This window comes from Thermobia domestica, chromosome 10 (genome assembly GCF_964235325.1).
Source record: "Thermobia domestica chromosome 10, izTheDome1.hap1.1, whole genome shotgun sequence".
NCBI classification, from domain to species: domain Eukaryota; kingdom Metazoa; phylum Arthropoda; class Insecta; order Zygentoma; family Lepismatidae; genus Thermobia; species Thermobia domestica.
In genome coordinates, this window is record NC_137463.1 from 258,927,167 (window position 1) to 258,942,205 (window position 15,039).

General features: G+C 34.2%; 1 protein-coding gene across 3 annotated transcripts in view; it reads left to right on the forward strand.

The window, feature by feature from the left end:
• LOC145663173 (ATP-binding cassette sub-family A member 17-like) overlaps positions 1 to 15,039 on the forward strand; it is a 379,444-nt gene that overhangs the window by 171,475 nt on the left and 192,930 nt on the right. For all 3 annotated transcript variants that reach the window (XM_081729505.1, XM_081729507.1, XM_081729508.1), the window contains 2 exons: positions 8,910 to 9,159; positions 14,923 to 15,008. In XM_081729505.1, coding sequence (XP_081585631.1) covers positions 8,910 to 9,159; positions 14,923 to 15,008 — 336 coding nt within the window. The remainder of the gene's footprint in view (positions 1 to 8,909; positions 9,160 to 14,922; positions 15,009 to 15,039) is intronic.

Consider the following 15,039-nt stretch of genomic DNA (forward strand, 5'->3'; position numbering starts at 1 on the left):
GTCTCAATGGGCACAACCACAAATCACTGACCGTTTGGCAACTACAGGGCCACATGTTTTTCAAACAGCAGAAGGTAACGTTATTTTGGATTTCGGTGGAATTACTTGAAACCGTGATATGTTGTAGATATTGTGATCGTTAGAGAGAGACTCAATTTGCACAACCATTAATCACTGACCGTTTGACCACTACAGGATCACTTTTTCAAAAGAGCTCAAGGTAACGTTATTCTGGATTTCGGCGGAATTGCTTGAAACCGTGATATGTTCTAGATACTGTAATCCTGAAAAAATTCTCAACAGGCGCCGCCGCCAAAAATTACTGGCCACTGGAGAGGCACTTGTTTTTTTATCTTTTAATTAGAACAGAAGGTAACGATAATGTGGATTTCGGTGCAATTGCTTGAAACTGTGATATGTTGTAGATATTGTGATCCTAAGAAAAACTCTCAATGGATACAGCTACCAATCAGTGACAATTCGGTACCTACGGGGCCACGTTTTTTAAAACAGTAGAAGGTAAGGATACTCTGTAATTTTTGGTAGAATTGTATGAAACTCTGAAAAGTAGCATCCCACAACCCGGAAAAGAGATGGGGAGAGTAGCGACCAACATCATTTAAGAATAGACAACATTCAGATATTCATCTTGCGGGACAAAGGAAAACCCGGAAAGCCCTAGACAATTTTTCTCGGGATAAAAACATCTACAATATTTCACAGTTTCATTCATTTACACCGGAATCAAAATATCGTTATACCAAGCTGTTTTTTTAAAAAACTGGATCTGCAGTGGCCAAACGCTCATAATTCGATGATTGTGTCCATTAAGAGTTTTTCTCATAATGAGATCATCAACATATCTCAGTTTTACACAACCCTACCTAAATTCAGAAATCGTTATACTCGGCTGTTTTCAGGAAAGTAGCCCAGTAGTAACCAAACGATTAATGATTTTTGGATATGTCCATTGAGACTTATTCTCAGGATGACAATATCTACACATTTCACAGTTGCTGTCATTTTGACCGAAAACTAGAATATCGCTATCTTCGAGTCGGCTGCTTTCAAAAAAGATGTTTCGTACTGACCAAACGGTCAGTGATTAGTGGATATGCCTATCAAGACCTTTTCTCAGAATCACCATATCTACAACATATCACAGTTTCAGTCATTTTTACCGAAATCCACATCAACATCTTCGGTTACTTTCAAAAAGTGGCCTCGTAGTGGCCAAACGGTCAGTGATTAGTGGTTATACCCATTAAGAACTTTTCTCAGAATCACAATATCTAAAAAAATATCACAATTTCAGTGATTTTTTACCGAAATCCAGAACATCACCATGTTCCGTTACATTCAACAAAGTGGCCCAGTGGTGGCCAAACGATCAGTAATTATTGATTCGGCCCATTAGGATCTTTTCTCCGATTCACAATATCTACAACATATCACAATTTCAGTCATTTTTACCTAAATTCAGAGCATCACCATTTTCGCTTTTAAAAAAGTAGCCTCGTTGTGTACAAACGGCCAGTGATTATTGGTTGTGCCCATTAAGGCCTTATCTCAGAATCACAATATCTACAACATATCACAGTTTCAGTAATTTTTACCGTAATCCACAACATCAACATTATCGGTTACTTTCAAGAAAGTGGCCAGGTACTGGCCAAGCGGTCAGTGATTAGTGGTTGTGCCCATTGAGACCTTTTCTCGGAATCACAAGATCTACAACATATCACAGTTTCAGTGATTTTTACCTAAATCCAGAACATCACCATGTTCCGTTACTTTAAAAAAAGTGTCCCTGTGGTGGCCACATGATCAGCAATTATTGGTTGTTCATATTAGGACATTTTCTCAGAATCAAAATATCTTCAACATATCACAGTTTCAGTCATTTCTGCCTAAATCCAGAACTTCACCATTTTCGCTTTTTATCAAGAAAGTATCTTCGTGGTGTCCAAACGGCCAGTGATTATTGGCTGCACACATTAAGACTTTCTCAGAATCATAATGTCTACAACATATCATAGTTTCAGTCATTTTTACCGAAATCCAGAACATTACCATCTTCCGTTACTTTCAAGAAAGTGGCGTGGTGGTGGCCACAGTTTCAGTCATTTTTACCGAAATACACAACATCAATATTTTCGGTTACTTTCCAAAAAGGGTCCCTGTAGTAGCCAAACGGTCAGTGATTAGTGGTTAAGCCTACTAAGTCCTTTTCTCAGTATCACAATATCTACAACATATCACAGTTTCAGTCATTTTTACCTAAATCCAGAACATCAACAATTTCGGTTACTTTCAAGAAAGTGACCAGGTAGTGGCCAAACAGTCGGTGATTAGTGGGTGTGCCCATTGAGACCTTTTCTCGGAATCACAAGATCTACAACATATCACAGTTTTATTGATAGGTGCCGAAATCCAGAACATCGCCATGTTCCATTACTTTCAAAAAGTGGCCCTCTCGTGGCCAAACGGTCAGTAATTATTGGTTGTGCCCATTAGGACATTTTTCTCGGAATCACAATATCTACAACATATCACAATTTCAGTCATTTTTACCTAAATCCAGACCATCACCATTTTCGCTTACTTTCAAAAAAGTAGCCTCGTAGTGTCCAAACGACCAGTGATTATTGGTTGTGCTCATTAAGAACTTCTCTCAGAATCACAATATCTACAACGTATCACAGTTTCAGTAATTTTTCCGTAATCCAGAACATCTACATTTTCGATTACTTTCGAAAAAGTTGTCCTCTAGTGGCCAAACGGCCAGTGATTAGTGGCTGTACCCATAAAGACATTTTCTCAGAATAACAAGATCTATAACATATCACAGTTTAAGTCATTTTTACGGAAATCCATAACATCACCATCTTAGCTTACTTTCAAGAAAGTGGCATGGTTGTGGGGAAGCGGTCAGTGACTAGTGGTTATGCCTATTAAGTCCTTTTCTTAGAATCACAATATCTACAACATATCACAGTTTCAGTCATTTTTACCGAAATCCACAACATCAACATTTTCGGTTACAGTCAAGAAAGTGGCCAAGTAGTGCCAAACGGTCAGTGATTAGTTGTTGTGCCTATTAAGACTTTTTTCAGAATCACCATATCTACAACATATCACAGTTTCAGTCATTTTTACCGAAATGCAGGTCAAATTTTCGGTTACTTTCAAATAGTGGTCTCATTGTGGCCAAACGGTCAGTGATAATTGGTTGTGCCCATTAAGATCTTTTTTCAGAACCGCAATATCTACAACATATCACAGTTTTAGTAACTTTTACCGAAATCCAGAATATCGTCATCTTCGGTTACTTTCAAAACAGTGGCCTCGTAGTGGCCAAACGATCAGTGATTTGTGGTTGTGCCCATTGAGATCTTTTCTCAGAATAACAATGTCTACAACATCACGATTTTAGTCATTTTGTCCGAAATCTCAAATTTTTTTCGGCTTTTTTTTTTCAAGAAAGTGACCTCGTGGTGGCCAAAAGGCCAATGGTTTGTGGTTGTGCCCATTGAGACTTTTTCTCAGGAACATCATATCTGCAACATAACACGGTTTCAAGCAATTCCAATGAAATCCAAAACAACGTTAAGTTCTGCTGTTTGCAAAAATGTGACTCTGTAGTTACCAAACGGTCAGTGATTGGTGGTTGTGTTTATTGAGACTTTTTCTCATGGCCCTGTAGTGGCCAAAAAGTCAGTGATTGGTAATTATGCCCATTAAGTCTTTTTTCGGAATCACAATATCTACAACATCACGATTTTAGTCATTTTGTGCGAAATCTCAAATTTTTTTCGTCTTTTTCTTAAGAAAGTGGCCTCGTGGTGGCCAAACGGCCAATGGTTTGTTGTTGTGCCCATTGAGACTTTTTCTCAGGAACATCATATCTGCAACATAACACGGTTTCAAGCAATTCCACCGAAACCCAATTTCCATAAAGATTGTGCGGGGTCCTTTCTCATTTCGAAGGAGCATTGCCTCTGTAAAACTTTACTCTCAAAAACGACTAAACCCGTATTTTGTACTTTGAAGTCATCTTTGTATTGGACGTGTTTCGTTTCTTTAATTTGGTCCTTTTAAATCAAGGGGACCCTTTTTTGAAAAGAGACCATTTGCCTCCCTTTAACCTGTTCTCCAAAAGAAACAAAGAAACACATGTGCATTTATTTTCAGTTTAGTATATTTTCAGTTTGAAGGAAATCGGATGAAGAGAAACCCTTGTGAAGCTATCTCCTTTATACTTTCACTTTTTGGACTTGACAGGTCGTTTGTCCCAAAGTCTTCAATTTCTTTATGACCTCAAATTGCATTGTAAATAAATGCAGTTGCAAATTTGCAATATTATATACTGTAATTTCTTAGGCGATACAATTTTCTATCCCCGAAAAACTAGAAAGCACCTGTCAAAAGCAATTCCTCGAACTTTCTGATAGAATTTATCATAAGAAAGTATTTTGTTCCTCCCTGAGAGAGATTTGCATCCCTTTGCCCTTTAGGGCCACTCATTGACAAAAGTTGCACACATGACCGCTATATGCAGACATGCTCTTAGGTAGGGTCAGAGATTTGGAAAGTAAACGATTTTTTAATAATAATAATAATAATAATAATACTTATTATTATTATTATTATTATTATTATTATTATTATTATTATTATTATTATTATTATAACATTTAGGTTTACAACTTGGGTTCCATCTTGCATGAGAGGCCCGCTAGTCAACTAACCCACTGGTGTTCCTTATTCTGTGTTTGTCTCTCTTTCCGTGTCGTGTGGATGTTTGTTTTGTGCTGTTAGGCTTTTATATTAAACCTTTATATTATGCAACCTTTTTCTTTTTTATGAGATTTTCTTTTGGGAAAAGGAAACAATACTGCTTTCCTCTTATGTCTGTTTCTTACCATTCACCTTGTTTGAACTGCTTAAGTAAGATGATTTTGTAACTTTTATGTCATCCATTGCCCTCACGATAATAAAATGTTAAGTCTTAACAATTTATTTTATTCTGTTATTTGCAGTTCGCCATACTGTTATATTTGTAACAAAATTGAGGTTTTGTCTAACGCCTTTCGAATTCGCAACCAACCCAGCCGACGAGCTTTTGGGTTGCCTGCTATTGCAGGAAAGGGAGAAATGCAGGTGGTAATGCACTTTTGGAGTCGTGTATACATGGTACAAACTTCTGAAAGTTTGTTTTCAATTAAATGTTCTTTGTTTTAACTTAAATTGGGAGGTCCCTAACAGTTTATTTCCTGCTCTGAACTAGAATATACGGAGTGATTCAGAAGGAATGTCACATAATTTGTGAGGCAATTCTACATGTGAAAATAAACTGGAAAAGTTCTATGAACATTTGTCCGATTTTCGATCGTTACGGACTGGAACGATTTTAAGACTACACACATCCATGAATTATTATGAAGACAATTGCGAAAATTACTTACCGAAATGCTGTGCAGGTGCTGTGGTGGAAAGAATAATGCGAACTCAATGATACTTAAAGAGTGAAATGATGTTTCTAACTTTATTTCACTGTTTCTCACTTCAATTTTCAAACAAAACAATGTAATAATAATAATAATAATAATAATAATAATAATAATAATAATAATAATAATAATAATAATAATAATAATTTATTTGTACTAACACCTGAAGGCAATTACAAAGCACAAATTGTTAATTTTATAATGGTGCAGAATGTGCTACATGTAAAGTAATTCTAACAACTAACCATTACTCATGTTTTGTTTACGAACAGTCAATAAGTACCAGATATAATAACAATCTTTACACTTTATTAAGTAACATTTGGACGCATTTTTGTTTAAATATTGAGCATTTTAATTGAAATATGCCCAGACCCATAGAATGTATTTTATTGCCTCTATCACATATCCTATACAACGGAGAGTTTTTTGCTAAATTTGTTTTGTTGCCAGGCATATAAAACATTGGTCTGAATCTCAGGTTTTGACGTGGGCAATAGAATGGTAATTTACCTAAGAAAGACATATTATCCTCTTGGTTATCAATAAGTTTTTTCAAGTACAATACACACTGAATAAATCTTCTATCCTCCAGTGACAAAAGCTGAAACCTCCTGAGAAGTATATTGTAAGATACATAACGAGTTGGTATATTATCAGTTTTATAACTAATATATTTTAACATTTTCTTTTGTACCTTTTCTATTTGTTGCTTTGGTTTTTGGTAGTATGGTTCCCAAATTATAGAAGCGTACTCTAATTTTGTTCTTACAAAAGAGTTATATAATGTTAATATTGTTTTTATGTTTTTAAAATGACAGCACGATCATCTAATAAATCCAAGCATTTTAAACGCCTCATTTGTTTTGATATCCATATGATATGTAAACTTTAGATTTGCATCATACCATACTCCCAGATCCCTGACAACTTCTCTCCTCTCCAGTACTTGATTCCCTATAATATATTTAAATATAACAGGTTTCTTTGTGATTGAAAATGTTATAACATTGCATTTTGAAATATTGAGTTCAAATTTGTTTCTTTGGCACCATTCACTCAACCTCACCAGATCTCTCTGTAATTTTTCACAATCATCTCTTGTATAAATTTGTTTGTATAATTTAGTATCATCAGCAAACATTAGACACGAAGAATATTGGAACTCTTCAGGTAAATCGTTTATCATAATTAAAAATAGTAAAGGCCCTAAATTGGATCCTTGTGGTACTCCAGAATATACAGAATATTGTTTAGATTTACAATTATTTTATGTTACATATTGGATTCTGTTGCTTAAATATGACTTAAATAGTCGGATTAATTCATTTGAAATACCAAATCCTTTAATCTTTTTAAGAAGTATTTCGTGATTAATCAAATCAAAGGCTCGCTTAAAATCTGTATACACTACATCAATTTGAGACCTTACGTTAAGAGCTTCACTAATTGCTTGACTTATATTCAACAAATTTGTTACTGTTGATCTGTTATGTCTAGAACCATATTGTGAATCGGAGAGATATCGTGAGATGTGATTAAACAGGTGTTTACAGATTACTGATTCGAATATTTTAGCTGGAGAAGAAATCAAACTTATCGGCCTATGGTCTTGTATTAATTTTACAGGATTAATTTTTGGGACTGGACATATTGCTGATATTTTAAGTTTTGCAGGAAAATAACTCTGAGTGATAGACAGATTAAATACGTAGGTCAATGGCTTAACAAGAAATTCCTTACAACCTTTAAAAATGTAAGATGGTATACCATCATTACTAATTGACCTTTTACCTTTCATTTTGTCAATAGGTTCGATTACTTTGTTTCAGTGATCCTTTCCAGTAACATTGTATCTACAATCGAAGAAACATCATTCAGAAAAATATCTGATAGTTTAATATTAGGAATTTCAGAACTATATACTGATTGAAAATGCTTACCAAAAGTTTCGCATTTCAATTTGTCAACATTTTTTTCTTTGTTATATTCAAGTACAGATTGATTTATGTTTGAAGATTTTTTCTTATTAATATAGTTCCAAAATTTCCTAGGTTCCTTTACGATTTGCTCTTCTATTGCGTTGTTATAATCACGAAAAGCTATTTCAATACTATTTTTTACTTGTGTCCTTAGTGCAACAAATTGCATGTAATCTGAGTAAAGTCTTGATTTTTAAAATTTCTTTCTATAATGTTCTTTCTTCTTTTACATTTTTATTATTTCAGGAGTAAACCAGGTTGGATATGAACGTTTCCTCTTTATATTTTTAGGTGTACATTCATTTAAAACTCCATATAATTCAGAATAGAAAAACTCGACACAATTATCAATATCCTTAATCTCATATAAGGAATCCCATTTCTTACATCTCAATAACTGATAAAGTTTCAAGAAATCACACTTACAAAAGTTGTAGACTACGTCTTCCATTTCATTTCGTGTCTTACAGTTTTTATAAAACGGAATACTAATATTCAAACATGAGTGATGATGATCTGGTTGAACAAAATGAACATCAGATTCAAGAACTTCAACGTGTAATACATTAGTAAATACAACATCTAAAATTCTATTGTTTAGATTTCTTACTTTATTGATTTGTGAGAAATTTAAAAAAAATACTTTATGTAAGACATTGTTCTCCAAATTAGGCAAATTTAAAAAAAATAGTTACCATCCAAATAATCTGTTAAAAGCGCCAAATTCAAATCTCCTATAATAAAAATATTTTGAGATAATGTTAGTTCATTAAATCTTTCAATATTTCGAAAAAAATTTAAATATAATTCTTGTGAAGTATATGGCGGGAAATACATTATACAAATATATATATACATGTTAAATCCGATAACTGAATTTTAACCCACAAATCCTCATTATCTGGCAATTCAAGTCTTGTTATTCTTTCAGAGATATAATTATTGTGAACAGCTAAGATAACAACACCTCCATCTTTCATATTACTGCGCACTAGGTTACGATCTTTTCTGTATACCAAATATTTATCGTCAAACAACTCATTATTAAATATTTCATGTCTTAGCCATGATTCAGTAATGGCAACACAATCAAAATTAAACATGGTAGAGCTTAGATAAAATTCGTTAATTTTAGTTTTTAACCCATTCACATTCTGGTAATATATATCAAACGTACTTTTAACTACTGCCATCTTAAATTATAGCCTACATATTTCAAGATTACACTGGAAGAGAATTTGGAAATCCTGGTACATCATCTTCAGTTTTAATAATCATAACCTGGCTATTTTCGTTTTTCCTAATTAAAAATTGTCCATTGCCATTTACCCAAAAGTATTATGTAGTTGAAATTAATTTCAATGTGTTTTTATATTTAGAAATTTAACTGTTTTTCTCTTTTTTGTTTCTTCAGGTGTAGACTATCGTCTCTCTTTAACAGTGAACGAAAGTTGTGATATTAACCCTATCATAGACACTATCCATTCCACTTTACCAGAGGCTACCGTAAAATCGTTTGTTCGCGAAATCCTTGTGTTTTCCATTCCTCAGGATCAAGCTCACAAGTTGCATCAAGTTCTCCACGACCTTGAGGCTAAGAAACAAGAACTATGTGTTTACGCATTTGGCTTATCAGGTGCTACAATGGTAGATGTCTTTCTTAAGTAAGTTCGTTTTAAAAAATAAGATAAGTTTTGTTGTATTATTTTTATGCTACTGTTTTCAATTTGATGTGAAGTTGATCAATATATCTGCATCACACGAGATTCGGTTTTGGTGGGAAAAGGCTTCGACGGATGGGCCTATAGTAGTAAGAGTAAATTTCCATTATAAACTAATATTTCAGTAAATAATAATACTAATACTAATAATAATAATAATTATAATAATAATAATAATAATAATAATAATAATAATAATAATAATGTCATAATTTTTGACAGGTTAAAAAATAATTTTCGTCCTTTCTATTGTTTATAAGTGTGACAGAAACTTCACTTAGTTTCTAGGAGATGAGAAGAGAGTTGTGATTTCATGAAAAATTTTCAATTGATATACTGAGAATAATGAATCACGTTTATTTATGCTGCGTGGTTTCTACCCAGGGAAAGGTGAAAACTTTTGATTGTCAAATAGTAGCTATAAACTTAACATCTTACCATAAAACTGCTTTTTCCTTTTATACTGAAAAATCGTTTATGCAGATAAATAAAGTATCAAATTCCTTATTTGTTGAGAACTAAATCAGTTGCGGAGTTTTGCTGGGAAAATGTCTTCTGAATGTTGTTGCAGGTGGCTAGTTCTAAAAATTGTACTTTTTCATTATCTAAGGTAGAGCTTGTTTGTTTCAGGTATGCCCTCGGAACTTATGTGAAATATACTTTGACCCCACTTGCTTAATAAAGAAGTGAATGACGTCAGCTGCGTTGCCAATCCGTTATTCAGTCATTTGGTCTTCACGAGTGAAGATTATAGGTTACTTAGAACGGCTAACAAGAGAGAGCACAGCGAAGTCCGTGAAATAATACTTCTGCATCCTGCTATTAAAAGACCTCGGCCGCAGTAATTTGTCCCTCCTGTTTAGAGGGAGGTACGGGCAAACACACATCGACAGCAGCAGCATTAGGGTCACAGTTAAAATAGAAAGGATCTAGTCTCTACCCAAAGTTTAAGTTTCAGAATCCTTGTATAACAATATCTAAATATTACCTCATGAGTAACTAACTAAATATTTACACAGAACGATACACAAATTTCAATAAAAATATACAATATCTCTACAGATAAGATAATTGTTTCAAAATTTCCCTTAACTATACACATTAATTGTCTTATATTCTTTCATTTAGTTTGGCACAGCTGAAATCATCCAGGAAGAAAGGAAAACTGACAGCTTCAAAACATCGTGAATAACTGCTGGTGATACCCACGAAAGAAAGACCATTGACAAGGAAAAGGAACTTGAGTTTTGTCCCGTTTCTTCGTCCGTATGCCTCTGCCAGCTTCGCTCATGTGTACTAGCATTGTATTTTCGAGGAATAATTTTACCCGAATTTTCCTTTCATATTCTCCTTCTATTTCTATATTTGATGTTATTCTATTGGGTAAGGAGTCAGATTGGGGCTTTATCCACAAAGAATTGTAACAACGCATACAGCATTTAGTTTGGTTGTCTTGAGTAATTGTTGAAATACGACACTTTGAGTAAACACTTTCTACTTCTGTCATTATGAAAGGGTTACCGACCTCTCCTAACGGACAACGGAATAATAAGTCAAATTAAGATAACCAAGGTAATGGGAGAACCCCTAGAACAAGAATTTTAGGAATGGCCAAAAAAAAAAAATGGTTCAAAAGATCGAGATTTTCGCCAATAATTACTTTTTGGATCAAGGGGCACAAAACTTCTGAACGCCCCTAAATCGAGTTTTCGTATTTTCTACGGAACAGGCATTTCGTATTGCGTTAAGTGATAGTTTGGGTTCGGCTACACTATATGTAGTTCTCCAGATATAAGGCGTACAAGATAAATTTTTGATTGAAATATATTGGATCTATTGATCGAAAAAGCACGAACACGTTATCACCATACACGCAAATGGGTGTGAATCAAATTAGTGAATTAACAGGGACCCTTAGTATCATAGATGAGTGCTCTAACACTCGGTTATCGTAAAAATCCTTGTATTTATACAGTACTTCATGTACGTAAAACTTAAAGATTTTTATATATTTGATGTATTAGTTGCATGACACATGATTTCCTCGTGTGAAGTTAACTTTGGATCGATGTTTCTAAAGTAAAGCATTGAGATTCCTGTTTGCATTCCTCTGAGGTCGATCTTGGAGAGGCGTGAATGTGGTTACATAAAACGTGCCTATGAAAACCAACCTAAGATACTTTGTATTCGTTAGGATGTTATGTCAATATCTAAACCAAACAAAATGTACTGTTATTATTTGTACCTTATTTATAACAATTAATAAGATCACTGGTAGCTCTTAGGCAATGATGTTAATAGTGTCAAGTATTTATTTATTTATAATATGTTTCAGATACAGCACTAGGCCATTTTACACTGAAACATTTTAACATGTTGATAACATAACAGTTGAATAACAATTTGATCTGAGAATGGTACAACACAACAGCAACTTTTCAAAATAGCTTATTTATAGCTTATTAGCTAGTTAGCTTATTTATAGAGGATCTGAATGTATACTCATTAGAAAAAACGTTTACAGTTTCTGGTAACTGATTATACGTACTAACAATTTCATTTAGAAGGGGCCTTTGGACAATACTAATTCTCGCCGCTCGAGTATAAAAGAGATCACTAGACCGTGTTGTTGTAGCGGGTACGCGAAAATTGATCTGATTTAATAACTGTTCACATGATATATGGCCATTTACAATTTTTTGCAAAAATATTAGGTCAGAAATTTTGTTTCTCACTAGGGGAGGTTTGATATTCAGGAATTTTAAAACGTTATTTTAGAAGTGTTCGGAGGTGAGGTATTTGGTAGGACACCATGGCTAAAAAAAAATTAATTACTAAATTTATTTTTTTAAATGAGTAGGACAAGTCATAGAAAATAGGAGAAAAATACTCAACAGTGAGAGCAACATGTGATTTATAGAACAAGCTTAAGGAATTAGGATTTTTATGTCAGTGAAGCGATAAAGGAATCCCAGCGTGCTTATAAGATCCGCAAAAGTAAGCTTACTGTTAATGATAACAGCAAGATCTTTGAAAGAGGAGACTAGGATTTATGTTCTTATGACCAATTTGGAAAATGTGGTTTATAAGTTCCTTTTTTTAGAGAAATCATAAGAGAAGAACATTTTTCGATGTTTAAACTAAGTTTCCAAGAGTTACACCAGTTGAGAAGAATTGAAAGATTATGTTAAAGAGCAAGGGCATCGTACTCGGATTGAACTTGTCTGTAGAGTTTGCAATTATCAACAAATAGAAGAATATTGGTAGAGCATTTTGTGAAAACAGAAGGCAGATCGTCCATGTGTAATAGGAATAGAAGTGGACCCAGAACACTGCCTCGAGGAACTACAGAAGTTACGGGAATAAAGTCAGAAAAGTAATCTGAAACTGAAACTCGTTGTCCTCTTACTGAGATAAGTTTCCAGAAGTTTAAGTAATTTACCATGTATATTGAATTTAGAACTGAGTTTGTATATAAGAAGATGCTGTGGAAGAGAATCGAAAGTCTTAGCCAGGTTCAAATACAACATGTCAAGTTCAGAGTTTTCTGAGATGCTGACCATAGCATCGGACAGAAGAACAGATAACTAGTAAGACAAGATTTTCCTGGCAGAAGCCGTGTTGTGAGGAGTTTAGAAATGGAGCAACGAATTGAAAGATCCTGTTTTTGATTATCTTTTCACAAACAAGTGAGAGGGTTGATAATAAAGAAATAAGTCCATAGGAGGACACATCATTTTTATTTTTACCAGACTTATAAATAGAAGTAATATTAGCTCTCTTCCAACAGGAAGGAAAGACACCTGCAAAACAGCGATTTAGTCAATCGGAAACGGGTTGAGAAAGCGAACTGGCAACACTGCGTAGGAAGCAAGTGTAGATATTATCTGGCCCTAAGGCACGCTACTGGTGCAATGTCAAGAGAAGAGAACGTACTTCGGTCGAGGTGATATTGATAAAAGACAAAGACTCAGAACAAACATGTTGAAGAGGGTAGGGGAAGGAAGGAGAGGTGGGAGGGGATGAAGCAAAGCTACTTGCAAAATATACATTAAACATCCTGTCTTCATTTAAACAAGCATTTTGTAGGTCAGTTCTGTCGGTATACGAGAACTATTTTTTCGATTGTTTATTAGGGTACAGAAACGCTTAGGGTTATTACTTGTGATGTGTTCAATGTACTCCTCATACTTTGTTTTCATAAGATATTTACTATATCTTCTAATATCTGTAAAGTTTTTACAAGTATATTCACTGGAAAAATCCTTCCATATCTTCATGCACTTTTTTGTTGTGAAGTTTGCACTTTAGTTTCTCATCAAACCACGGCGGGAACTTTGAAAAAGGTATTTTACGGAAGGGCACAAAAGTTTTAACCACAGCCTGTATGAAACCAGTAAATAAGTCAGTTGCATCGTCAACTGAGCCTGAGGCAAGTAAGCACCATAGAAAAGTATGAAGAACTTAATGTATTTCACTCCAAGGGGCCTTTTCCCACTGGGGTAAAGAAGACAGTGATTTTTGCAGTTGATATATTTTGTATTTGGCGTAAGGAAAGAACACACTGAGGGAGTCATGATCAGATGGGAAAAAGTTTAACTTAGAGACCACAACCGTTGATTTCTGGGTTGACACAATATAGTCCAGGTTACTATCGCCTCTAGTAGGATGCATATTATGCTGTGCTTAGCCCAGACCATGTATAAAATTGTACAGAACCCAAGAGTCATTATTATAGTTTTTGGAGTGTGGGATATCACATGTGGGGGAAAGCCAGTCAATGGTCGTAATATACTAAATATTCTTAGCAAGGCGAGCGCTTTATGATCACACAACATTCATCAACAAAAAATTGGCTTTCTCTTTGGATTTGGCAAGAGCGCGCTGTTCAGTCATTGGTTGGCATCAAACACCAATTCAGCATACGCACTGTATAGATTTCAATATTAACGTGACCTTCAAATTTCAAACTGGAATAAATTAGTATCTTAGAAGCTCTTTTATGAGTGAGGGCACAGTGTAGCTCATCAGAAATTTGTAACACCGTGTATTAAGACAACTTAAGGATGAATTTCACGAATTTCTTAGGATAAGAAATGATATAATAGAAATAAATTTCTTTGGTTATTTTCGACACCACACCACAAGCTATCAGGACTCAAAATTGTCTTAATAACGAAAATCTACTAAATTGTAATGGCACAGAAACTTAATCATTACGACTATCAAACATCATAAATAGATGTAATACTCACTGGTAGTTTAGTTTTGATGATCTATCATCGTCTTTTCGCTACCAGATTTTAATTCAAACTCCTCGAGTTAGCTCCCGTACCAACCAGTACAATCTCTTTCCGGCATTCGGAAGCTTCCTGGTTGTAGCGTAGAGCTTAGCTCAGGTCTCCTTATGAAATGCCTTACTTTGTTATTTTCTTATAGGAAAACTTCCTATAACTGCGGTGTTATGCCTACGGTAGGACTTATCTGATGTGGTGTGTCACTTATCTGTTTTTATTTTCTTGAACAAATAATCGCTTCCTTATTTTACAATAGCCAAGATAAATTTCCAAAATACATGATTCAATTTTGGGTACTTCACAATATGGTTAATTAAGTTGTATTTACTTACCTAGTAACTAAATCAAGAAATTTAAAATAGATAAATAAATAAACAAATCTCAAACTTTAATATTATTATCCCTTTAGGATTTGTTGCAGAGATGAGAAAGCTGAGAAAGACCTTTACAATCGATATTATGTGACCGATAGAGGAAATCATGGAATTTATGTAGGTAAGAACGTATTTGACACAAAACTCCTTTT